General features: G+C 47.4%; 1 protein-coding gene across 2 annotated transcripts in view; it reads left to right on the forward strand.

Annotated features, from left to right (window-relative positions):
• The first annotated feature begins 10,094 nt into the window (after window positions 1-10,094).
• MICOS10 (mitochondrial contact site and cristae organizing system subunit 10) overlaps window positions 10,095-27,247 on the forward strand; it is a 424,103-nt gene continuing 406,950 nt past the window's right edge. The window contains exon 1 of one of the 2 annotated variants that reach the window (XM_060258746.1): window positions 10,095-10,289. In XM_060258746.1, coding sequence (XP_060114729.1) covers window positions 10,223-10,289 — 67 coding nt within the window. In that variant the 5' untranslated portion in view covers window positions 10,095-10,222. The remainder of the gene's footprint in view (window positions 10,290-27,247) is intronic. The other variant, XM_060258747.1, reaches the window with a different exon arrangement.

A 27,247-nucleotide genomic window follows, 5' to 3' on the forward strand; every position in this document is an offset into this window, starting at 1 on the left:
GACATCACATCAAACAGGCGAGCCTAGAGGCTGGGGAGCTGCTTTGATCTAACCAGAATTCGTTCTGTGATAGCTGGCTCAAGGTTTCAAGCCCCAGCGTTGTGTATTCTAGCTAGTGATATGCCCAGCATCATAACAGGCCTTGAGGGGAGGGGGGGGGGTGAGCAAATTTTCCCCTTCCATTCTGTTTTTCTCCCTTGGACTTGCTTTACCTCACACCTTACACCACCTCCTCATCCTGGTTAATTTAGAAGCATCCATAATTCATTTTGGAATTTATGCGTGCTTATTTCCCGGCACTGGTTTCCTTACACTTTACTAATGTCTGCCCAAACCTCTGCACGTTGATCGCAGTCAAAAGGGAGGAGGGAGTCTTGATGCATCATTTCATCAGGATTCCTTTTTGCACTCTGATATCATCAGAGAGCCAGTTTGGTACAGTGGTTAAGTGTGCAGACTCTTATCTGGGAGAACTGGGTTTGATTTGGTTGCATAAATTAAAAATCTGAATGGTGGGATGGGTACATCTCATTTGAAACATGTGTAAGTGTAAGCTCACAAGCGTCGATCCAGAGATGTCTCAGTTAAGACCTCTGAAACTCTGGTTGGATCGCTGTTGTTGTTATTGTTTTATTAAAACAGATGTGTTTATCAATTAGGCAGATGCTGAACACATGACGCTGCCTTCTACTGAATCAGACAAAATCAGCATTTCTAGCAAGATCAACATTCCCTGCTCTGACCGGCAGCTGCTTTTAGGGTCTCATGCAGTATGACCTTGGGTTAGCCATAGCTCTTGCAGAGCTGTCCTTGAAAGGGCAGCTTCTGGGAGAGCTCTCTCAGCTCTACCTACCTCACAGGGTGTCTGTTGTGGGGGAGGAAGGGAAAGGAGATGGTTAGCCGCTCTGAGATTCAAGCTGAAGCGTGGGGTATAAATCCAATCTCTTCTTTTTCACGTTTATTTTTATTTGAGCGAGTCAAGACAATCAACAGGAGGGGACAGTCGATAAGCAATGCAATAGGAGGTTGTAGAACCAATTAGAAATCCAAAAACACAACTGAAGCAAAAGCACAAGCATTGCCATCACGAAGAAGACGGCATTGGATTTATATTCTGCCCTCCACACAAGAGTCTCAGAGTGGCTCACAATCTCCTTTATCTTCCTGCCCCACAACAAACACCCTGTGAGGTGGGTGGGACTGAGAGAGCTCTCCCAGAAGCTGCCTTTCAAGGACAAGCTCTGTGATAACTACGGCTGACCCAAGGCCATTCCAGCAGATGCAAGTGGAGGAGTGGGGAATCAAACCTGGTTCACCCAGATAAGAGTCTGCTCACTTAACCACTATGGCTGACCCAAGGCCATTCCAGCAGATGCAAGTGGAGGAGTGGGGAATCAAACCCGGTTCACCCAGATAAGAGTCCGCACACTTAACCACTACACCAAACTGCCCCCACAATGGGGTGGCCTTCAACACCTTTCCTGGTGCCCAGCGAGTGTTTTTAGACAGCGAGTGGAGCCAGGTGGGGCTTTTGTCCAGCAAGGCTCCTGATTGGCCACTGGAGATTTGGTTGGCTGTGCAGATTTTCAAAAATGTTACTTTTGCAGCAGCTGCCACCACAGCACAAGGGCCTTCATTGTGTGACCAAAGGTAAGCTGTGGCAGCCATTTTGTATCTGGTTCCCCCTCCTGGGGCAGCCATTTTGTGGCTGTGCCCATCACCCTGTGTCAGAAGTCCAAAGGTGCCTGCAGGGTCAAAAAGGTTGGGGACCACAGAATGATGCAAAAATAACAGCCCATCAGTAATGTTATTTAAAATAAGGGACACTGAAACCAGCATGCAGGAGTATGAACAAACAAAACTGCGTCATTTGATACTCCAAAATCCAGACAGAAATCTGGATCAGGATTCTACAGGCTTCACTAGACAGGTACAATTTCTGTGGAATAGTCCTACAAAGCACAGAAACCCATCTCCCTACCACCACCTAGGTTTGTGTTTAGGGTTGCCAAGTCCAATTCATGAAATATCTGGGGACTTTGGGGGTGGAGCCAGGAGCAAGGGTGTGACAAGCATCATTGAACTCCAAAGGGAGTTCTGGCCATCACTTTGAAAGGGATCGCACACCTTTTCAATGCCTTCCTTCCATAGGAAATAATGAAGGAGAGGGGCACCTTCTTTGGGGGCTCATGGAATTGGACCCCCTGGTCCAATCTTTTTGAAACTTGGAAGGTATTTTGGGGAGAGCCACTGGATGCTATACTGAAAATCTGGTGCCTCTGCCTCAAAAAACAGGGCCCCCAGAGCTCCAGATACCCGCAGATCAATTCTCCATTATTCTCTATGGGAACAAGCCTCCTTAGGGAATCATGAGTTCCCAGCAGACATTTCCCTCTCCTCCCCCCACTTTCTGATGACCCTGAAGCGGGGGGAGGGTCTCCAAACCAGGGGATCCCCTGCCCCCACCTGGGGATTGGCAACTCTATCTGTGTTGGAAAGTACTTTGGGGGCGGAGCTGGGAGAGGGCAGGGTTTGGGGAGGGGAGGGACCTCAGCATGGCGCAATGCCATAGAGTCCACCCTCCAAAGCAGCCATTTTCTCCAGGGGAGCTGATCTCTGCCTGCTGGAGATCAGTTGTAAAAGCAGGAGATCCCCAGGCCCCACCCGGAGGCTGAGCAACCAAAAACCTATAAAAATATATGTGATCAAAATCGCTAGGCTAGGATCTCCATTCTATGTATCAAAAATTTAATCAAACAAGTGTCTCTTCAAAATGTTCTACACACAAATACATAGATCAGTTTCACGGTAGAACTGGTATATCTTGAAATCCCATACAGAGTAGATCGCGACAGGATTATTATCTTGCAATTCCTGTTTCATTCGCTGATTTCTTCAGGCTTGGGATTTACTATAAAACTCAGAAATTAATCTGGACTCAGTTCTATTTCATTTCCAAGGTACCTTGGAGACCTTTGAGTACCTTGGAAGTGAAATAGAACTGAAGAAATCGGTGAATGAAACAGGAATTACAAGTTAACAATCCTGTCACGATCTACTCTCTATGGGATTTCAAGATATACCAGTTCTACCGTGAAACTGATCTATGTATTTGTGTGTAGAACATTTTGAAGAGACACTTGTTTGATTAATTGTTTGATACATAGAATGGAGATCGCCTCGTAATTTTGATCACATATGCCTTTAGAGGTTTCTGGTTGCTCATTGTTCATGTGATTTCACTTTTTGTATTTCGTTCCCACCTGGAGGCTGGCAACTCTACACTGCCGCCACTTCTACCACAATTATCAAGAGTCCCCCCCCTATTCCATTAGGCCAGCTCCAGAACATTCTAAACTTGACCTCTGTGCGCGCTCTTTCTTACTAACCACAGCCTGAGGTAGATCCCCCTGGTCTATACCCTTTGGTCTGTATCCTTTGAGTGGTACATGGTCTATACCCTTTGAGGGGAAAGAGTGCCTGTACTCTTCAGCTGCTCACACCTTTCCCAGGACTTCAACAGAGGTGTGCCAACAAGTCCCCAGCAAGGGACTTCCAGGCAAGTGAGAAGTAGAGGCAGTTTGCCACCATTCTCCTCTGCAGTGTTCCTTGGTGGTCTCCATTCCAGCTCTGATGAGATTGGGATATACCAGGGGTGGCCAACGGTAGCTCTCCAGATGTTTTTTGCCTACAACTCCCATCAGCCCCAGCCATTGGCCATGCTGGCTGGGGCTGATGGGAGTTGTAGGCAAAAAAAAACATCTGGAGAGCTTCCGTTGGCCACCCCTGGGATATACCATTTTGCCTGCCCTCCCCTTTAGTAGAGTATTTCACCCACTGGTTTCTGTCCATCGAGCTGCTATCAGAGGCTCAAGTGCAGGCTTGGTCATTTCCCCCATGTCAATCAGTAACACGGGTTGCATAAATTAAAACTCTGAATGGTGGGATGGGTGCATCTCAATTGAAACGTGTAAGTGTAAGCTCACGAACGTCGATCCAGAGATGTCTCAGTTAAGACCTCTGAAACTCTGGTTGGATTGCTGCAGCCCCTCCCCAGTTGCTGAGGGCAGATGCTTCATTTGGAAAAACAGGACAGACATTACTGCAATAAGTAAATCAAATGCATGCAGGTTTCGGTCAGCCAGGGCATGAAATAGAATCTACTGCAATTTCACCATGAATATTATGGCTGGTGAATGACCTCTGAGAGCGGAAGGGGAGGGCATCGGCTGCCTGGCTGTATTCAAAGCCAGGGAAACTCTTTTAATGATTTGTCAGTCTATGTCACATCCTTTAAAAAATTATTCTTTTGAACAAAATCTGAGTTCAAGGGAAGGATGTTTTCCTTCATGGCCCGGAGATGAGCGCGGAGGGGGTCTCGCCTTGTTTTTAAGAGGTATAAAAGGACGGAACAGCTGCTTTGCATTTTTGCCCCAAATATTTGCATTGTGTTCACCGGCCAAAAAATGTTTGCTCTCCCAGAACATGGTTTGAAATGAGGACCAGCTGCTTGCTCTTGAATGTTTATTGCTGGGCATGCTGGAAGAGGAGGACATGTTTGCTTGCTTGGAAAGGGGCCAGAGCAAAAACCTTGCAAGCAGCTTTTGGAACATCGGAAGGGCCCTTCAGAAGCAGACCAAGGGTGCATATGAGCCAGCATCTTGTTTCTTGCAGTGGCTATCCAGACAACTCAAATAGCACATAGGCCAGGGCATAGAGGCCCAAAGTGTAGAACATCAGAAATGCCCTGCTGGATCAGACCAGTGGTCCATCCAGTCCAGCCTCCTGTCTCACACAGTGGCCAACCAGTTCCTCTGGATGGCCAACAACAGGGCATATAGGACAGGGCATAGAGGACGACGAAGAAGAAGAAGACATTGGATTTATATTCTGCCTTCCACTCAAGAGTCTCAGAGCAGCTCACAATCTCCTTTATCTCCCTCCCCCACAACAGACAACCTGTGAGGTGGGTGGGGCTGGAGAGGGCTCTCACAGCAGCTGCCCTTTCAAGGACAAGCTCTGTGATAACTATGGCTGACCCAAGGCCATTCCAGCAGATGCAAGTGGAGGAGTGGGGAATCAAACCCGGTTCTCCCAGATAAGAGTCTGCACACTTAACCACTACACCAAACTGGCTCATCATACACCAGGAAAGATGTTGGCAATTGCTATGATGCCCACGGCACTGTCTTGGGGACCCCCTGTCCTACAACATATTCATGTCTGTTCAAGACATATCCCAGCCAGCAGTTGCAGGAGTGAAATCGCTTGCTTTGTGCACTGCATGGCACATTATGTGCTCATGCGCCTATGTTGGCATACATGTGCATAAGGCAGCCATTCCCTGCTCAAAAAGTTAACTGTCAGATATGAGAGTAGATGGCCATAAACTGAAAACACTCACGCCATTAACATTTTACAGAAGCTTCCCCATCAAAAAAAGAAAAGAGACAAAGGTTTACCAAGGAGCAGAAAATGGGCTATTTCAGATAAGTAGGGACTGTTGGTGTCCACAAGGTCCTGGCAGGGCTCTTCAGGCATTTTATTAATTAGTGTTGGACACACAGCGAGAGTCCGGCAGCGCCTTAGAGACAAAAAAAGATTTGTGGCAGGGTAGGAGCTTTCGAGTCACCCTGCTTATTTAATTTATATGCAGAGTACATCGTGCGGAATGCTGGCCTAAATGAAGCAGAAGTCGGAATTAAGATTGCCGGGAAAAACATCAACAACCTCAGATATGCAGACGACACTACTCTAATGGCAGAAAGTGAGGGGGACCTAAAGGACCTCTTGTTGAGGGTGAAAGAGGAGAGCACAAAAGTAGGCCTGAAACTCAACATCAAAAAACCCTAAGATCATGGCATACACACCTTAGCAAATAGTAGGGGAAGACATGGAAGCAGTGACAGACTTCACATTTCTGGGATCTAAGATCACTGCAGATGATGACCGTAGCCATGAAATTAAAAGACGTTTGCTCCTTGGAAGGACAGCTATGGCGAACCTGGGCAGTATAATAAAAAGTACAGACATCACCCTGCCAACAAAAGTCTGTATAGTCAAAATGATGGTATTCCCAATAGTAATGTATGCTGTGAGAGCTGGACCACTGAGCGCAGAAGAATAGATGCTTTTGAGCTGTGGTGCTGGAGAAGACTCTTGAGAGTCCCTTGGACTGCAAGAAGATCCAATCAGTCAGTCCTAAGGGAACTCAACCCAGACTGTTCCCTGGAAGGTCAGATGCTGAAGCTGAAGCTCAAATACTTTGGCCACCAAATGAGAAGGGAGCGCTCCCTGGAGAAGATCCTGATGCTAGGAAAGACAGAAGGCAAAAGAAGAAGGGGGCGGCAGAAGATGAGATGGCTGGACAGTGTTACTAATGTGACAAACACGAATCTGAGCAGACTTCAGAGGATGGTGCAAGACAGGAGAGGCTGGTGTAACTTTGTCCATGGGGTCGCAAAGAGTCGGACTCGACTGTGCGACTGAACAACAAAAAGGAGCTTTCGTGAGTGGTTGCTCACTGCTGTATCTGAAGAAGAGAGCAGCCACTCACTACGAGAGTTCCTTCCCTGCCACAAATCGTATTAGTCTTTGAGGTGCCGTTTAGGGTTGCCAACCTCCAGGTAGGGCCTGGAGATCTCCCACTTTTACAACTGATCTCCAGCTGGCAGATAACTGTTCCCTTGGAGAAAATGGCTGCTTCGATGGACTCTATGGCATTGCACCATGCAGAGGCCCCTCCCCTCTCCAAACCCCACCCACCCCAGGCTCCACCCCCAAAGTCTCCAGGTGTTTTCCAGCAGACCTGGCAACCCTAGTGCCCCTGGAGTCTTGTTCTGTTCCTGTGAACACGGCTTCTTCGCTTATTGTTAGCCCCTGATCTGCTTCTCGCTCTCTGGTGTCCTTAAAACTTCCCTCTCCTCTTCCTCTTATTTATTTATCAGGCTCCCATGATGAAAAGTGCTCGTAAAAGTCATGTAATATGGCAGGGAGGATTTGGAAATCTCCTCATCCGATAATAAATATCCACTATTGCACTGGAGGAGTTTAATGGCAGGCATGTATCTATAGCAACGGAAAGGGAGAAGGGAAAAAAATACCCTGACCTTTTGTGTAAGTGTTGTTCCTCCATCAACTTTTCCCAGGAGGTGGGAAATGGATTCAAGGCTGTTAATGGAAAACATCTTCCAGACCACTCTGTGATTGCCCAGCAACTCTCAGATTAAAATGAAGCAGATCAAATGTGCAAAAAGGAGACAGCGGACCTTGAAAACAATTATGCCGAATACTTTCCATGTCTCTGAACAAGAATTTTGTGCACAGGGGTTCTAATGCAAGACTGTCAAAGCCACCAGAGAGCAGTCCGGCATAACACAATCTGTATTAAGGAACGGCTTGCTTGATACAGAACTTCACTTCAGTTATTGAAGGGACGAAGTTGCTTGAACAGGTTGCCAGATGAACCAGGAATAAACTGACCTGGTCTACTCTTGTGCAATTAACAGCAGCTGGACCTGCAGAGTTAAATGTGTGAATTCTGCCAAGGTATGGATAACACCAGGCTAGCCTGATCTTGTTCAGATCACAGAAGCTAAGCAGGGTCAGTATTTGGATGGGAGACTTCCGAGGAATACCAGGGTTGGGATGCAGAGGCAGGCAATGGTAAACCACCTCTGAATATCCCTTGCCTTGAAAACCCTCATGGGATCAACATAAAATTGCTGTTACTTGACAGCCCTGACTTTCCATCACCACGTAGAGACTGCATTAACCCTGTAAACAGTTGCAAATGAGGCTACTGCTGGAGGCAGAGGCGTAGAGCTAGTTTTTTAAAGTTGGCAATCTTAGTCTATTCTATGGTCAAGCTCTTCACAGAATCCTATTTATTGTGAGCACTGTATGTTGCCTGGCCCCCTGCCTATTTTACTAGGACTGAATCCCTACTCCGTTTAATGGAACATTAATGGAACATGCACACATAGTCAAAAACAATGAAATGGAAATTACCAGGTAGAGAGGGAGCAGTAAATTAGTTTATATGGTTACCATTTGTTTGCATTTAATTCTGGGGGAAACACAGTGAAAAAAATAAATGTCAGCATTGGAGATTTATGAGCAGAATATGTACATAATAGAGTATGGCTATGCAGGGCTTTTTTTGTAGAAAAAGCCCAGCAGGAACTCATTTGCATATTAGGCCATACTCCCTGACATCACCATGATTTCACACAGGCTTTTTTGGCAGAAAAAGCCCAACGGGAACTCATTTGCATATTAGGCCACACCCCCTGACACCAAGCCAGCGGGGACTGCGTTCCTGTTCAAAAAAAAGCCCTTTGGATATGTATTTTTCTCCCTTGAATCCTACAGATCACTATAGGCAACTCCAATGGATCTATATGCAAATTGTTTACTTTATTTGTTAGAAAGACAGCTTGTAACTTCAAAAACTAGAGAGCCCTGTGGCACAGAGTGGTAAAGCTGCAGTGCTCGCAACCTGAGTTCGATCCCTGGCGGAAGCTGGGTTCAGATAGCCGGCTCAAGGTTGACTCAGCCTTCCATCCTTCCGATATCGGTAAAATGAGTACCCAGCTTGCTGGGGGAAAGCGTAGATGACTGGGGAAGGCAATGGCAAACCACCCCGTAAAAAGTCTGCCGTGAAAACGTTGGAAAAACATAAGAACATAAGAGAAACCATGTTGGATCAGGCCAACGGCCCATCCAGTCCAACACTCTGTGTAACACAGTGGCAAAAAATTTTATATATACACACACACTGTGGCTAATAGCCACTGATGGACCTGTGCTCCATATTTTTATCTAAACCCCTCTTGAAGGTGGCTATGCTTGTGGCCGCCACCACCTCCTGTGGTAGTGAATTCCACATGTTAATCACCCTTTGGGTGAAGAAGTACTTCCTTTTATCCGATTTAACCTGACTGCTCAGCAATTTCATTGAATGCCCACGAGTTCTTGTATTGTGAGAAAGGGAGAAAAGTACTTCTTTCTCTACTTTCTCCATCCCATGCATTATCTTGTAAACCTCTATGTTACCCCGCAGTCGACGTTTCTCCAAGCTAAAGAGTCCCAAGCGTTTCAACCTTTCTTCATAGGGAAAGTGCTCCAGCCCTTTAATCATTCTAGTTGCCCTTCTCTGGACTTTCTCCAATGCTATAATATCCTTTTTGAGGTGTGGCGACCAGAACTGCACACAGTATTCCAAATGAGACCGCACCATCGATTTATACAGGGGCATGATGATACTGGCTGATTTGTTTTAAATTCCCTTCCTAATAATTCCCAGCATGGCGTTGGCCTTTTTTATTGCAAACGCACACTGTCTTGACATTTTCAGTGAGTTATCTACCACGACCCCAAGATCTCTCTCTTGGTCAGTCTCTGCCAGCGTCACCCCAGAGTCGGAAACGACTGGTGCTTGCACAGGGGACCTTTCCTTTCCTTTCTTCCCTTAGGAAGATTCACAAAACAAATTTACACAACCTTCTTCAACCCTTGTAAGAGCCCCGTGGCAGAGTGGTAAAGGTGCAGTCCAAAACTCTGCTCACGACCCGAGTTCGATCCCAGCGGAAGCTGGGTTCAGATAGCCGGCTCCAGGTTGACTCAGCCTTCCGTCCTTCCGAGGTCGGTGAAATGAGTCCCCAGCTTGCTGGGGGGGGGGGGAAGCGTAGATGACTGGGGAAGGCCATGGCAAACCACCCCGTAAAAAGTCTGCCGTGAAAACGTCGTGAAAGCAGCGGCACCCCAGAGTCGGCAACGACCGGTGCTTTACCTTTAACTTCAAAACTAGGTAAAATTAAATACGAAATAATGAAATAAAATAAAATAATTACATCAAATTAAATACTAAAATAAAATAATTGGCTGTAGAACCAAATTTGTTCCGCGTGGCAGAGGATGCCTGTGGATCGGGGCTCCGTTGCCGCTCCCTCCCTCCATCCCACTCCAGGCCGAGCCCAAGGTCAACCCTTCAGGCCCGGTTACCAAGGTTACCCGTGACAACGGCCGCGGAAGGGGCGGCGGAAACAGAGGGAAAGGGAAGCCTTTTTTTTTTTTTGCTTTCCCCATCTCGCGAGAGCCGTTCTCTTAGACTTTCAGCAGCAGCAGCACGTCTCGCGAGGGTTCCGTCCGTAAGGGGCGGGTGGAAGGCCTTGAGTGACAGCTCCCGGAGGCGGGGAAGGAAAGGGTGTAGGTGGTCAAGATGGCGTCGGAGGGCGAGCTGGGCAGGAAGTGGGACCGGTGCTTGGCTGACTCTGTCGTCAAGCTGGGTAAGGGGCTGGGAGGGGGGGTGCTTGAGGGGAGGAGCTGCAGGATTGGGGAGGGGCTGTGGGGGGCCCTTGGGTCGGGGGGGGGCATCCTTGTGTCGACATATGGTGCACGTGTGTGGTGTCTGCTTTTCGGCCGTATTAATGCATCTCAGTAGCGTTTCGATCATATGCAATGCTGTTTTATGCGTTTTGTGCTGTGGGACTGTATTCTTGAGAAAATATGGGCTTGTACTGCATTAGTCTGTTGCAGGGATATTTATTGTGACTTACCCTACCAAGCCTTTAATGGCATAACAGTTGCAAATAAAAATGCACAGAATATAAAAATTTAAAACATTGGAGATAAAATCAAAATGAAACCGAGCTTGCAGATGGATTCATACATGGTCAGATTTAAATTTAAGGATGTCAGCCAAAACCTTTTGCCACCGCCTCGCTAACCTCCCCCTCAGTATCGTTCAGTAAATGACAACAGGGTGGCAGAATAGACAAATCTGGGGAGAAAGAAAGCTTGCAAAATAAATCTTTACGGAGATTATGATAAAAGGAACAATCAAGCAATATGTGCTGAACTGAGTCGGGAATATTCGCTCCACAGGAAGAGAGTCTGTCGCCTAAAGGAACTCAATGATATCTCCCTTGTAAAACTTTGGAGGGAAATGCATTTAGTCTTATTATTGTGACTTGTTAAAAAGCATTTATATTCTGCCCTTCCATCGTGTTATAGATTCCCAAGGCTGGGTTATGACACCCCCAAACTCTCAAATTACATGCACGAGTGCACATATGCACCCTAGAAATGCAAATAGGATTTTTAAAGTACCACTTATCTGGAAAACAAACACACACAGCCTAGCACACCAATACAATTTCGGATGGGTTAGTCTACTGCAGAAGAATAAAACAGGAGTTCAATGGCACCTTTAGGACAAAATAAATTATTTCAGTTTAATAAACTCTGTGAGTCAGAGCTCACTTTATTAGCTCATTGAATTGTATATACATTAGGGGAATGCTTTTTTATTCACAACAGAAAGGCAGAGGGGAAAGACAGGCCGGTTTAATAAGGAGTCATCCGTTTTATCTGGGTGGGTGAAGGCTGCTCCCAGCTGTGAACAGATAGGTAAGTCAGCCCTAACAAAGAATAGAATGTTAGCAGAAAGATATGGAAGATACTGGCACGTTTAGTGCAAAAGAATTCCAGGTCTCTGCTAAGACCTGAGGGGTAAATACTATTGAATTTGTTAATTAATTCTAATCCAGTAATTTTGCATTGGATCCTCTCTTTGAAGTTTTGTGGTGTGAGAACAAATCAGCAACAGAATGCCGTGGAAGATTAAAAGGTTCACAACCCCCTCCCCCCCATTTTTAAATGTATATATAAACATGTACAGACACATACACGCTGTTGTGTTTAATGTAAACTACCTAAAGAGATTAAAGGAACTGATATGACAACATTTAAAAACTCAGTCGTAGATATACAGTCACACACACTTTTGTGTGTAACTGTATATTTACTATTGAGTTTATTAATAGTACACACACCACACAGCCACACACACCAGGTGGAAAGATACATTTAAAGTAATTAATTAAAAAGTCCTCCTGTAATGTGTGCATGATGGAAGGAGGGGTGTTGCTGAACAGAGAACAGTGTTTTGGTTCTGTGCAATGAAGGCCTGTGTTGAAATCCCCATTCAGCTATGAAACTCTTTGGGTGATGTTGGGCAGGTCATATTCTGCATAATATTACAGGTCTTAGAGTAGGGAGGCTTAAGCTGTGCACCCCATCCCCATGGCACAGGGCCCAGAGGCATGAAGAAACGTGTGCTGCTGAAGCATAGTGAGGAAATTTAGGAGAGTTGGCCAGATGTGTAAATTAAAGCTAGAAGCCAGCAAGCAAATAACTGGCTGATTTGAGATGAATTCATTCTGTAAAATTTAAGTCGGCCCCTGCTGCCTTTTCTTGTTCCCCTCTAAGCCTTCTCTTGGGTTCTTGGATTCATTTGTTGTTTGCCTGTCTTTCAGTCAAGTTTTATCCTTTGGCTTTCTAGGTTCTGTGGATCTATTTCTAGCTCTCAGTCTGCCTCCAAAGCAGGCCCAGTCCCTAGGGACTGGGTAGGGTTGCCATCCTCCAGGTGGGGCCTCCCAGAATTAGAACTGATCTTTACACTTTAGAGGTCAGTTCCTATGGAAGAAATCACAGCTTGGAGGACAGAGCCCCCCCCCCCATCTCTCTCTCCTCCCCAAACTCTGCCTTCCCCAAGCACTGCACCCAAATCTCCAGGAATTTCATAAACTGGAGTTGGCATCTTTAGCAACACTGTTAGATTTTATTCCCAATCAGACTGGCAATTTTCTGCTTTCCTCACAGAATCTGGGTTGCAGACTTTCTGGCAACTTTGTTTTCTGAGTACTTCTGGAAGTTTCTGAAGGTTTCATGCGATTGCACCAACTCCATCCATCTTTTGTTAGAGATAGTGACATCAAGATTGAGTTCTTGTGCAAGTCTAAAGAACATTCTTTGGGCTATGTCTTTGGCCTAAAGGATATCACTATGAAAAAGGTGGAATTGTCTGTTCTACAGTAGAAGAGGAGACTGGATTTATACCCTGCCGTTCACTCAGAGCCTCAGAGAGCTTACAACCTCCTTTCCCTCCCTTTCCCCACAACAGACACCCTGTGAGGCAGGTGGGGCTGAGAGACCTCTTTTGAGAACTGCTCTTGAGAGAGCAGCTCTGGGAGAACTGTGACTGACCCAAGAAGTGGGAATTCAAACAGAGTTCTCCCAGATTAGAGTCCACACTCCTGACAACTACACCAAACTGGCTCTCACTAGCTGTGTTAGTCTGTAGCAACAAAATAAAACAGTGACACCTTAAAGAGGTCCAGCCTGAGCTTTTGTATGTTAGAGCTGGCTTCATCAGAGCATTGTTCCTGATAAAGGACTTCAAAGGAAGAATCCAACACAAACTTGCTGAATTAGAATTCATTAACAAGTTCCAGACGATTTACCCCTCAGGTCTTAATAAGAACCTGAGATTTCTCATCCATTGTAGGTGCTAATACCTCTCTCTCATCTTACAGATAGTAATCAGTTCAGCTGTACTTCTGTAACTTTCTACTGTATCACCCTATCTTGCACAAGATGTTAATCCTACTTTGCCTAACCACAGTTGAGAGTATCCCTGAACCTCTCTGAATTGTTAGACAATGATTTAAAGTGGTCTCAGTTTGAGACATCTCAATACCCCATCCCTGGGTTTCTGTGGTGAATTCAAAAGCATTGACCTAATGCATAGATTCAGGTCCCAGTCACACGTTAAAGACCAACCAAGATTTCCAAGGTATAAGCTTTTCAGAGTCAGTGCTCCCTTCTTTAAGGGGCTACTGAAGAAGAAGAAGATGAGGATATTGGATTTATATCCCGCCTTCCACTCCGAAGAGTCTCAGAGCGGCTCACAATCTCCTTTACCTTCCTCCCCCCACAACAGACACCCTGTGAGGTAGGTGGAGATATTGGATTTATATCCTGCCCTCCACTCCAAAGAATCTCAGAGGGGCTCACAATCTCCTTTACCTTCCTCCCCCACAACAGACACCCTGTGAGGTAGATGAAGATATTGGATTTATATCCCGCCTTCCACTCTGAAGAATCTCAGAGCGGCTCACAATCTCCTTTCCCTTCCTCCCCCCTGCCCACAACAGACACCGTGAGGTAGATGAAGATATTGGATTTATATCCTGCCCTCCACTCCAAAGAGTCTCAGAGGGGTTCACAGTGTCCTTTACCTTCCCCCCTGCCACAACAGACACCCTGTGAGGTGGGTGAGGCTGAGAGGGCTCTCCCAGCAGCTGCCCTTTCAAGGACAACCTCTGCCAGAGCTATGGCTGACCCAAGGCCATTCCAGCAGGTGTAAGTGGAGGAGGGGGGAATCAAACCCGGTTCTCCCAGATAAGAGTCCGCGCACTTAACCACTAGGGCTGCCCCAAGGCCATTCCAGCAGGTGCAAGTGGAGGAGTGGAGAATCAAACCCTGTTCTCCCAGATAAGAGTCTGCTCACTTAACCACTATGGCTGTCCCAAGGCCATTCCAGCAGCTGCAAGTGGAGGAGTGGGGAATCAAACTTGGTTCTCCCAGATAAGAGTCCGTAGACTTAACCACTACACCAAACTGGCTCTCTCTACTGGACTGGAACCTAGCTCTCCTACTGCAGACCAACATGGGGGTCCACCTGAAACTGGCCATGCATCTGATGAAGTCCGCTCTGACTCAGGAAACCTTGGTGGTGGGAAGTGCTGCCCAATCACTGCTGACTTACAGTGACTCCATGAGGTTTTCATGGCAAGAGACTTTTGGAGGTGTTTTGCCCTTGCTTGCCTTGCATCCCATTGGAGGTCTCCCACCCAGAGAATAGCCACTGCACTGCTTTCCTCTATTGGTGGTTTATTTTCAAATATGAAAGAGCATTCCATTTTGAATCTGGAAGTAATACAGTCCAGGCCGAGGCTTACCATATCTGCGAATCCTGTGGCGTCTTAAAGCCTGAGCTTTACAATCACACATTTCCAATTTTTGTAAAAATCTACCTTTGTGATTACACACACCGTTCAGTCCTATGCCGTTATTTTCAGTCTAAATCTGTTGAAATCAATGAAATAATTAGGAGGAAATGCATGCAAAGATACTATTGCAAATTATATTTTATGCTAGGAAGGAGGCTATTGTGAAAATGCTGAAGACGGTATACCGAATCAGTATTTGAATTTGAATAGAGTGTAGCTTCACGACCGCTGTCTGATTTTTAACGATATGTATATTTATAACAAATGTTGGATTTTAATTATTTAATATGAAATGTTAATTTTAAAGTGTAATTTATTTTTATGCTAGTTTTACATATGCGGTAAGCCGCCCTGAGCCACTCGGTGGGAAGGGCGGGATATAAATCCCAGATAAATAAAAAAAATAAAAAAAAATACAACAGGCTTGAGAAAGAGGCTGTCGACGAGCGCCCCCCCCCCCCATCCTAGTTGTCTTCCCACCCAAGTGAAGGCATTCACTCCCCTCCCCCCCACACACACACCTTAAAGGGAGCTGATCTCTGCATCTTTGGAGAGCAGTTGTAATTCTTAGTGATCTCCAGCCCTCACCTGGAGATTGGCAACTGTGGTTCCCCAGGAGGAAATGGCTGGTTTGGAGGGTGGAGTCTATGGCATTGTACCTGTCCGATGTCTCACTCTCTTCACACTGCTTAGCTTCTGAGATCTGATGAGATTGGGCTAGCCAGGTCAGGGCCAAGAAATCTTATGCTGGAATAAACTATTTAAATCTTTAACGTGTGCCAGATTCCTGTTTTTATTCTGTTCTGTATGCACTCACAGTTTCCAGAATTGGAGAACAGCTGCAGGTGACACGTGTTCATATTCCTATGTTTGTAGGCTGTGGCATACTCGGCACATAAACCGCTTTGAAAGGAGAATTGTACTAGATGTTCCCAGTGTGTTGCACCCTTAATTGGCTGCGGTTGTGAGGTTTTCTGTCTTCAGTCAAATTCCCCCAAACGGGGAGCTGAGCTTTTAAGTTCCTGTTATAAAACTTGTTTACCCTATGAGTGATGCTCGAAAACAACATGAGTCAATTTGAATTGCAAACTAATTAATCTTCGATTTGTGCTTGTGTCTGCAACTTTCACTCTGGCTTCTTTGGTGCAAGCATTAATCAGAACTGGAGGAATGGCAGAACGGGTTGGAGTAACCTTCGTTTTGTCAGTGGGATGGAGAATGTAACTAGTAGAATGAGGCATCCACAACTCGGATGCCTACAAGAAGCCGAAGAGAGGAGCAGCATTCCACAGTTTGGAGAGCTAGTTTGGTGTAGTGGTTAAGTGTGCGGACTCTTATCTGGGAGAACCGGGTTTGATTCCCCACTCCTTCACTTGCACCTGCTGGAATGGCCTTGGGTCAGCCATAGCTCTGGCAGAGGTTGTCCTTGAAAGGGCAGCTGCTGGGAGAGCCCTCTCCAGCCCCACCTACCTCACAGGGTGTCTGTTGTGGGGGAGGAAGGTAAAGGAGATTGTGAGCCGCTCTGAGACTCTTCGGAGTGGAGGGCGGGATATAAATCCAATATCTTCATCTACTTCACAGGGTGTCTGTTGTTGGGGATGAACGGTAAAGGAGATTGTGAGCCGCTCTGAGACTCTCCAGAGTGGAGGGCGGGATATAAATCCAATATCTTCATCTACTTCACAGGGTGTCTGTTGTGGGGGGGAGGAAGGTAAAGGAGATTGTGAGCTGCTCTGAGACTCTTTGGAGTGGAGGGCGGGCTATAAATCCAATATCTTCTTCTTCACAGTGCTTTTTTTTCTGGGAAATGAGGTGCCGGAACTCTCAAGAGGGAAATGGAGGAGAAACACGCGGATGCCCTTTGTGAACTTTTAAACATTATTTTGAGAATTTTGTTTCCACAAACAGGTTCTGGAACTCCGTTCCGCCACATTCCCCCAGAAAAAAGCCCTGACTATGGTTTATCACGCAAGAGACAAGCAGAGGCGGTTTGCCATTGCTGTCATGGAGGAGGAAATTCTCTGGCTCAGGTCTCAGCCCCAGCAGCCAAACTGTGGTCTGACTACAGATTCTAGTGGCTAGCCTTGTTGGTCTAAAGCAGCAGAACAAAGTTCGAGTCCAGAGGCACCTTTAAGACCAATAAAGCTTAATTCTGGGTAGAAGCTTTAAGACCAACTTTGTTCTGTGATTTGACTGTCATGGTCTGGTTATTTTCAGGGTTCAAAGAGTTCTTCGTCAGGCAAATTGACGGATTCTGTGAAATGTTGATTTTTACTTCAGTTTAAGTTGGTCCAGAGCCAGTTTGATGTAGTGGTTAAGAGCAGCAGGCTCTAATCTCGAGAACAGGGTTTGATTCCCCACTCCTCTCCCTCCCCCCATGCAGAAGAAGAAGAAGATATTGGATTTATATCCCGCCCTCCACTCCGAAGAGTCTCAGAGCGGCTCACAATCTGCTTTACCTTCCTCCCCCACAACAAACACCCTGTGAGGTGGGTGGGGCTGGAGAGGGCTCTCACAGCAGCTGCCCTTTCAAGGACAACTCCTACAAGAGCTATGGCTGACCCAAGGCCATTCCAGCAGGTGCAAGTGGAGGAGTGGGGAATCAAACCCGGTTCTCCCAGATAAGAGTCCGCACACTTAACCACTACACCAAACATGCAGCCAGTTGGGTGACCTCAAATCAGCCAGAGTTCTTTCAGAGCTGTTCTCTCAAGAGCAGTTCTCTCAGAGCTCTCTCAGCCCCACCTACCTCACAGAGTTGTAGGGAGAGGAAGGGAAGGAGATTGCAAGCTGCTCTGAGACTCCCAAATTAAGGGAGTTTCCTTCTCCTTCCCTTCCTCCCTCATTTCATGTTCGTGCTGCTGGCAGCGTCTTCTCTCCCCCCCCCCCCCCTTCTTTGTCTTTGTTGATTTTTAGCATTAAGCTCCTTGGGGGTATGCAGTGTGATAAAAGAGTTAGAACTTTACAAATGCTCTAGCAATAAAGCATTTTGTATTGAGGTTACTTTAGGGGATTTCAAGTGCTAATCTTAGGGAGTGGGGTGGGGAGGCTGGATCCTATTCTTGTCCTTCAAAGAGCATGTCGAAAGATGCAGTTGAAGATGGAGTTGAAAGATTCAGCAGCTTGTTTGCTGCACACAATTCCTCCTATCCCCTTTATATGGCCAAGAAGTCTGTTTGCGTTGCTTCCTTATTCTTGAGTCCTCTTCAGCTCAGCGGCGACAAGACTTTAGATTCCCAGGGTGTCAACCTGTTAACAGGCGCAGGTCACGGAGTTCCTGGAATGTGCAGACGCATCATGGCATCGTGGTCCTTTGAGCTCTTCGAGCTCTTGATAAATGAGGACTTGCCTTTTTGTTTTGAGGTTCATCACGCCTCTTGCACAACTAGTTCCTGCAGCTTTCACAGAGGTTCCCAGCTGTGGCATCTGCTGAACTGGGCTAGAGTCGTGTTTAGACACAGGCTCTTGGCCCAGAACTCAACAAGCAGCTCTTCGCAATTAAAATGCAGCAGGAACTAACAACCTGCGTGAGTGGAGCCAATGTTGCGAAAGTGTAAATCCGTGCTGTCTGGTTCACAATTAACTTTGAGCTGCCTTATTCTGAGTCACATCTCCAGTCCATCTACCACAGGAGTGGCCAAACTGTGGCTCGGGAGCCACATGTGGCTCTTCCGTACATATTGTGTGGCTCTTGAAGGCCCCACCACCCCATCAGCTGGCTTGGAGAATGTTTTTATTTCTTTAAATCTTTTCTCCAAGCCAAGCCAGCCGGCGGCTTGGAGAATGCATGTAAAGTTGCTTTCTTGCCACCTCTCTCTTCCGCCATCAGTTTGCTTTCCTTCCTGTCTCGCAGCTCTCAGACATCATACGAACATATGAAGCTGCCTTATACTGAATCAGACCCTTGGTCCATCAAAGTCAGTATTGTCTACTCAGACTGGCAGCGGCTCTCCGGGGTCTCAAGCTGAGGTTTTTCACACCTTTTTGCCTGGACCCTTTTTTGGAGATGCCGGGGATTGAACCTGGGACCTTCTGCTTCCCAAGCAGATGCTCTACCACTGAGCCACCGTCCCTCCCCATCTGACGGTCATGTCTTCTGGCTCTCAAACATCTGAGGATTATTCTCGGTGGCTCTTACAATAAGCAAGTTTGGCCACCCCTGATTTAGCATGATACTGACAGCATCATGGAGGATAGGTCTCTCAGTGGTTGTTAGCTGTGGTGACTAAAGGGAAGCTCTTCATTCTTAGTGTCTCTGAATCCCCGGAGCCTGGAGGCAACATCAGGGAAGGCCTCAGCCTCTGCGTCCTGTGGTTGGCCCTCCAGAGGAACTGGTTGGCCTTTGTGTGAGACGGGAGGATGGACTAGATGGACCACTTAAGAGTGGGCAAGGTGGATGTGTTTTGGCTCCGTAGAAGGCAACTGTGTGTTCAGAATGACTCCCCCTCCCTCCCCCCTTGAGACTGTGAATTACATCTCTGCATCGGTACTGTTCAGCTTGGCTCTCAGTCTGCTTGCCCCAAATAGCGCAGAAACACCCAGGATTGGACTCTTCTGCCAGCTGGGAATTCTTTCTGTGACTCAAAGGAACGGTGAAATTGAAGGCGGGTGTATGTAGTGTGCTGTACTTATCCAGAGCTGGGGGGAAGGAAGCCTGCCTGCAGTTAACTAGAAGTGTGGGAAACATCATCTCACCACGAGACTCTTATCCTTTCTGTTTTAATGAGCGATCACAATTGTGGACTAAGCATAAGAGCCAGTTTGGTACAGTAGTTAAATGTGTGGACCCTTATCTTAGAGAACCGGGTTTGATTCCCCACTCCTCCACTTGCACCTGCTGGAATGGCCTTGGGTCAGCCATAGCAATTGCAGAGTTATCCTTGAAAGGACAGCTTCTGGGAGAGCTCTCTCAGCCCCACCCACCACAGGGTGTCTATTGTGGGGGGAGGAGATATAGGAGATTGTAAGCCACTCTGAGACTCTGATTCAAAGAGAAGGGTGGGGTATAAATCTGCAGTCTTCTTCATAAACGGAATGCCTTCTTTTGGTGGGGTGATTTCAAAGGCCCCTGGAAGCAGTGAATGTTGCTGAAAGATGGGCCGTTCTGTTTTCTTTGACTTCACTTTCAGCAAAGGAGGGAAACTAGCCAGAGCGACTGTTTCTCATGTTGTTCTCCCAGAGCGTTGACAAGGAGAAGCAACAGCGGTCCCTGCTTTGAAACCATCTTAACAGTGGATTTTGACACTATTAAGCAAAGGAAATGGGTTTAAGCGCTTTAATCCATTTGTCACTAAAAGGCAACCCTAGGAAAGCTGCTTGTTTCCTGGCATCCATTTCGGAGGACCCGGTTGAGGCCTTCTGTCGTTTGGTAGCGATATTACTGTTTGGAGAAGTGCCTGTACAAGACCAGGCAGCATCTTGAGATCTCATAAATGGCCTGTTCCTCTTCGAGAAACACTAATGCTCTCTTGCCTCTAATCCTTGGCTTGTTTTGTCGTTTGAAAGAAAGGAAAGGGAAAGGGGGAAAAGCTTATGTGCATTAAATCTTTTCCCCCCAAAAGCCTCTCTATAAAGAAAAATACATTCTAGTTTTTCATTTACTTTCCTGCAGCTGATAATTTATGGAGTTCACTGGTGCAAGCGATGGCTGCTAACTTAGATGTTTGTTTTTTTAAAAGGGACGAGATGAATTTGTGGAGGACAGGAGTGGTTTAACGGAGCCTGCTTAGCCAGTGGCGGTATACCAGATGGTGATGGGCATACGGTAGCGGTTGTCAGGAGTGGATTGCATCTCTCTCACAGCTGAATCACAAGGCTCAATCCGGGAGGAGGTTGTTGTGGGCCCCCCAGCAGTGGGAAAAGGAGAACAGCAGAGGGTGTTGATCTCCAGGGGCTTGGCTTGTTCCCTGCTGCCAGCAGGGCAGGAGGAGCCGGGCATAACCAACGCCTGTGGCTTCCCCAATCTGCAAAGCTCTTCTTGCGGGCAGTTTCGCTAGTTCCCAGTCAGTTATGCGTGCACTGAAGGTGGGTTCTTTCATTGAAGGAAGAAGAGGAATTTCCACTTTTTAAGAGCTATTTGCTAAACACACTCAAATGGAGACCATGGAAGAATGGCTTTCCAGGACTGAATGGGCCAAGTGTTATAATCTTGCACCGTTTCCAAGGCACTGTGTGTAATCAGCATCAAGATATCTATTGCTGCCATTTTGAGCTGTGTGATTCAGGGTGCAGGACTTGGGAAGACTTTGGGTCTTTCTTCCCTCCTGGTTTTTTTTTTTTTGGTGGGGTTAATTTGTATTTGTGTGTGTGTTATGGTGACCTATGGTGACTGATCCCTATTGGGGGCTTGGAGGATATTCACACAGGTGGCGGAATAGAGCCTGCCCCTGACCTCCCGATTAGGCATTTCAAGGGAGTCTCCCATCCAAGTACTAACCACAGTTAACCCTGCTTAGTTTCTGAGATCGGACTTGCCAGGCGAGGGCCTCCCTCCAGTATGCTTTGCGCTGCCAGTGAGTTCAGACCTATTCCTTCCTTGTCTAGGTGTAAATGTGTGTCCGGAGTCTGGGCCTCTCCATGTTGCAAAAGCAGCTTCTAGTGAAAAAGGAGGGAGGTGCTGTTTGGTGGAGTGTGTGGAGGGAAGGAAGGCTCCCAAGGTTGGTTCTGTGGGTTGTTGCTTTGAAGTTTTGGGTTCAAGTCCAGAAAGGAGAGGACTTCCTGTTCCTGTGCATGCTCTATTTATCTGTGCCAGAGTCTGAGATACTTGGTGACAAGCAGGGGTCATTTTGTAGAAAAATAAGTGGTGGAGCTCATTACCATAACTCATTAGCATATGCTGCCCCCCACCAGTAAAAAGCAACCAGATGCCAAGAAAGGAGAGCCCTGGGCAAGTGAGGCCTACTTGGGCTGCCTAGATATCCAGCCAGCCCAAGCAGGCCTCTCTCACCTAGGGCTCTCATTGTCTGCCCCACAGTCAAAAGGCCAGCAAGCCACCCGCCACCCAACATCACATAAGAAATGGAGAAAGGGTGGCGCAGACTTCTCCAGGGGTTAATGAGGGTTGCTGGGGGTGTGGCAAAGCTCCCGGTGGCTGGCTGGCTGCCCACTCTCCTAATCCAGGGGTTGTTATACAGCTGCACCTACTATTCCATGGACAAGGTAGGTGGGGAGGAGGAGGGGAAACCCTCAGAAAGGTTCAGGAGCTGTGCTCCTGTGAGCTCTTGCTGAACTCAAGGCCTGGTGGCAAGTAGCAGGAAGCTCTGACCAGCTGTTGGAAAAAGTCTGAAGTCAGTGGGTTGTTCCGTGCTATTGAAGCAACAACCAAAAGAGCCAACAAATATTTGTTTTGCTAATAGCTACTAGAAATTTCCTAGAATGCCCCGGGCTGGAGAATGTGTGGCAATTCCAGAGAGATCTGCCTGCTTTGAAGCACAAGGAAGTCACCTCCCAGGACTGGAACTACGCCCGGCCCCAAATTATTGGGGTTTACTTTAACTCCTTTCCCACACTGACCCACAGAAGGACCTGAAGCCATCCAGGCGGTGGGCAAGAGCAGAGAAATCCTCTCGTGTGGGAGGGGGTTGTATTGGTATGGCTGCTTTGGGAAGATGAAAAAATAACTGCATTACATCACCAGGAGAGGGGAAAAAATCCATAACTGGATGACATTAGAAAAGAGAAAGAGTCTAGTAGCAGCTTAAGGATTAACAAAATTTGTGGTAGGGTGTGAGCTTTTGTGAGTCCCCTGCTCATTGCAGACAGACTAACACAGACTTGATCTGTCCGCATGACATTAAATTATTTATTTAACATCCTCGCTGTCTCCCCGGTGGGGACCCAGTTCTGATTAACATCATCCTCGCCTCCATGTTATCCTCGCAGTAACCAATGCTCCCTCTAAGTTGCAGTCTTGTGAGCAAAAATTCTACTTTGTGAGCTACCGGCATTAAAGTGGTGAGCGACTCCATAAATTACTTTGCCCTGGGGCCATTTTTCCTGAGCTAAGACAAAAAATGTATGAGCCAGAGGCTAAAAAACTGTGAGCTAGCTCACGCTAACTCAGCTTAGATGGAACACTGGCAGTAACCCTGTGAGAACATAAGAGAAGCCATGTTGGATCAGGCCAATGGCCCATCCAGTCCAGCACTCTGTCACATAAGAACATAAGAGAAGCCATGTTGGATCAGGCCAATGGCCCATCCAGTCCAGCACTCTGTGTCACATAAGAACATAAGAGAAGCCATGTTGGATCAGGCCAATGGCCGATACAGTCCAACACTCTGTGCTACACAGTGGCCAAAAAATTATATATGTATACATACACACACACAGTAGCTAATAGCCACTGATGGACCTCTGCTCCATATTTTTATCCAATCCCCTCTTGAAGCTGGCTATGCTTGTAGCCGCCGCCACCTCCTGTGGCAGAATTCCACATGTTAATCACCCTTTGGGTGAAAAAGTGAGAGGTAGGTTGGGCTGAGAATCTGGAACTGGCCCACGGTCACGCAGTGAGCTTCCATAGCAGGAGTTCTTCATTCTCCTCTGCTCCATTTTATCCTGGTAACAACAATCCTGTGAGATAGGTTAGACTGAGAGCCTGTGACTGGCCCATGGTCAACCAGCAAGCTTCCATGGCAAGAATGTGGAGTCAAACCTTGGTCTCCCAGATACTAGTCTGAGGCTCTTAGCCACTGCACCACATCAGCTCAGTATTTTGGAGAATAGTTTTGCATACTCCTAGTTTGGGAAGGGCTTTGTACACAGTTGCCCTTCCTGTGTAATCACTCCATTTCCTCTGTTTGCAGTTTTCCTAGGCAAGGGGGGGGGCCAGTCACATGTGTGTGTTGGGGGGTGGGTGGAATGTGTTGCACAGAGCATTTTGGCACTCCGGAGGAGGAAGCCCAGATCATCCCTCCCAAGGATTAAGCAACATCATTTAGGTACTGTTGAAGTTTTTCTTAGAAACATAAACTTTGGCCAAGGCAGATGCTTTGATCTAGGAAGGCTTTCCTTCCTCCATGTGGCTTTCTCTCTTTAAAAAAAAAAATCAAAGGAGTTTCTTTTACTGGCAGCCAGCAGAGCACGGAAGACCCTGCCTCCATTTTGCAGTGGGGCTGGGAAAGCCCCTTCCCCACCTGAGAGCTGCTTTCAGTTGCAGAAGACCACAACGAAGCTGGTAGAGCAGATGTCCGATAGGGTGACCCTCCAACAGAGCACGGAACATCCTGTCTCCATTTTGCAGGGGGACTGGGAAAGCCCCCCCCCCCCAAGAGCTGCTTTCAGTTGCAGAAGACCACAATGAAGCTGGTAGACCAGATGTCCAATAGGGTGACCCCCCTCACCTGGCCGTCCCCAAGAGGAGGCTGATGGCAGCTTTTCAGGGGTCAGACGAGGGTAGCAAAGACCTTGGGGCTTTCCTGTCCTGACCCTTTTCCCCCTCCCTTTCTCTGGTGCACAGTGTGAAAGTGAGCACCTGCCCTCACCCATACAGGTTGCAGCTGTTCCACAGTGCAGAATTTTGAGGGGGATGCCTTCCAGGTAAATGCCACCTTTGTGACTGCACATCTCTGTGTATAGAGCATCCATCTCTGTATAGAGCGTGCCAGAGATACAACATTTGGAGCAGTGGAGGGGAAAAAATGGGGAGGCTGGTGGAGAAAAGGGAAGAATTGGGAGAAATTAAAGCGTATGCAATATTCCCCAGTGGTCCAGGTGGGGAATGTAAGCTCTTCCTGAGGAAGGCAGCATAGGGCAGCGCAGCCAAATTGAAAGAACCAGCGGATGGGCCACCTGTGTTTCCACCGCTGCCAGAAAGCCATTTTCTTCTCATAGAATCATAGAGTTGGAAGGGATCTCCAGGGTCATCTAGTCCAACCCTTGCAAATGCAGGAAATTCGCAAATACCACCCCGCGCCCCAAATTCACATGATCTGCATTGCTGTCAGATGGCCATCCAGCCTCTGTTTAAAAATCTCAAAGGAAGGAGAGCCCACAACCTCCTGAGGAAACCTGTTCCACTGAGGAACCGCTCTAACGGTCAGGAAGTTCTTCCTAATGTTGAGCCAGAAACTCTTTTGATTTAATTTCAACCGTTGGTTCTGGTCCTACCTTCTGGGGCCACAGAAAACAATTCCAAACCATCCTCTATATGGCAGCCCTTCAAGGACTTGAAGATGGTGATTATATCCCCTCTCAGCCACCTCCTCTCCAGGCTAAACAAGCCCAGCTCCTTCAGCCTTTCTTCATAGGACTTGGTCTCCAGACCCCTCACCATCTCTGTCACCCTCCTCTTCCTGAAGATCTTGCTAAAGGACCAGAAAGGAATATATAAGGGGGGAATGAGAGTCAGCTGGCGGACGGAGGTGGGGATTCCTTCTCTCCTACGTGTTCCTTGTGGGCCCCCACTTCCTTATCTAAGACCATAGGTTGTCTGACTTACATAAAAATCTTCCTATTATTCATAGTGGGTTTGATTAAATCCTTGTCTAAGAAAACATTCTACAAAATAATATTTCCCCTGAGTTCTTTTAGCACTTCTCAAAAATTCTAATTCTCCAGTGGAAAAATGGGAGGGGGAGCTCTCAGGGTAAGAAACCCCTCCCTCCCCGCCCCATTTGTTGTTTAGGCCTTCAGATCTCTGTAGGTACCAGGACGTGACTAGCAGTTTACCCCAGATAAACCAAAGAGTCCAGGATCCATCCAGAGATATTGCATTTAACTGCAAGGGGCTTTTTAAAAAACCCTGCACTGTTGTGATTCAGAGGCACATCTTATGGCATCTGTTGCATTAGATTTTATTTCTTTGGAGAATGGACAATTTCAGAAGCCCAGCAGAGTCTTCTTTTCCTGTTCCAGTGCTGAGGGACAGGGATACTTGCAAAAGCAGGATACGCCCTCGCTGACAGTCCAGCACCACCAGTGCCTTTCAGGAAGTGACCGCTTACTGTTTAAAAGGTTTACAGGGAGCTTATGGGGCAGTAGGTGGGGAAGAGTCCCCCGTTCCTCAGTTTTCCCCACTGTCAGAATTGAGGTTGTGAGCTGGTTGGAAGAAGACACATGCCAGAGAGTCAGTTTGGTATAGTGGTGTTAAGTGCATGGACTCTTATCTGGGAGAACCGGGTTTGATTCCCCACTCCTCCACTTGCACCTGCTGGAATGGCCTTGTGTCAGCCATGGCTATGACAGAGAGCCAGTTTGGTGTAGTGGTTAGGTGTGTGGACTCTTATCTGGGAGAACCGGGTTTGATTCCCCATTCCTCCACTTGCAGCTGCTGGAATGGCCTTGGGGCAGCCATAGCGCTCTTATTTGGGAGAATGGGGTTTGATTCCCCTCTCCTCCACTTGCACCTGCTGGAATGACCTTGGGTCAGCCATAGCTCTGGCAGAGGTTGTCCTTGAAAGGGCAGCTGCTATGAGAGCCCTCTCAGCCCCACCCACCTCACAGGGTGTCTGTTGTGGGGGAGGAAGATAAAGGAGATTGTGACCCGCTCTGAGTCTCTGATTCACAGAGAAGGGCGGCGTATAAAACTGCAGTCTTCTTCTTTCTCTTCTTCCCAATTTTAGTACTCTACAACATAGCGTGTACAGATGGAGGCGTGTTTTTTGTGGGAACTAGGCCAGGATGAGGGGGGGGGGCTCTTACCCTCGCAGTCTTCAAGCAGCTGCCGGACAGACGCGGCTGATTCTGCACTGATCTGGGGGTTGGACGAGAGCCTGTATGGCTCCTTCCAACTCCATGGTTCTAAGGTGGAGTCAAGGCCCTTTAGCAGATGGCCTGGCGGGGAACAAGGCGAAGAAAAGGCAGGGTGCGAGATCAGACAAAGGCAGAGCTTTAAAGAGGGAGGACTAGAAACTTGACCAAAAGAGCAAGTCAGCGAGACTTAGAAGTGCTTTGTTGTGAGCTTTGGGGCCTCATTCCAGATTCAGTTTTGAGTTCTAGGTCACACTTATCACATGCAAGGATGAGTAATCCCGTGAGCATGTATAAACACACCTTCCTTCCCTCGCTCAGGAAAGTGGAACCATTGTGCCTGTGTGATGGGGGGATGGGGTGCGGAGAAGGCTTCCTTCTGGGCCGGCGGGAGTCCCAGGGCCTCTCGCTCTGGGCACGTGTTTATTCCAGGGAACCTGGCTGATCTCCTGTCTAGCCTCTGAGCAGGGTTAACCCCGCTGAGTTTAGGTCTGCAGCCCATTCCCTGATCCCTGCAAAGTTTCAACTTTGCAACCAGCGTGGGGCTTTCAAGAATGTTCTCGGGGCATTTGTGGGACCGACCAACCCACGGGGCTCAAAGCAAGCAGGGCGCTGCTAGACAGGGAACTGGGAGGAGGGCCAGTTTCCTCCCAGCTAAGCAGAGAAGAACCTTTTCCTGCCTCTCCCTTCATCCTCCT

The sequence above is a fragment of the Heteronotia binoei genome, chromosome 18, assembly GCF_032191835.1.
Source record: "Heteronotia binoei isolate CCM8104 ecotype False Entrance Well chromosome 18, APGP_CSIRO_Hbin_v1, whole genome shotgun sequence".
Taxonomy (NCBI): Eukaryota; Metazoa; Chordata; class Lepidosauria; order Squamata; family Gekkonidae; genus Heteronotia; species Heteronotia binoei.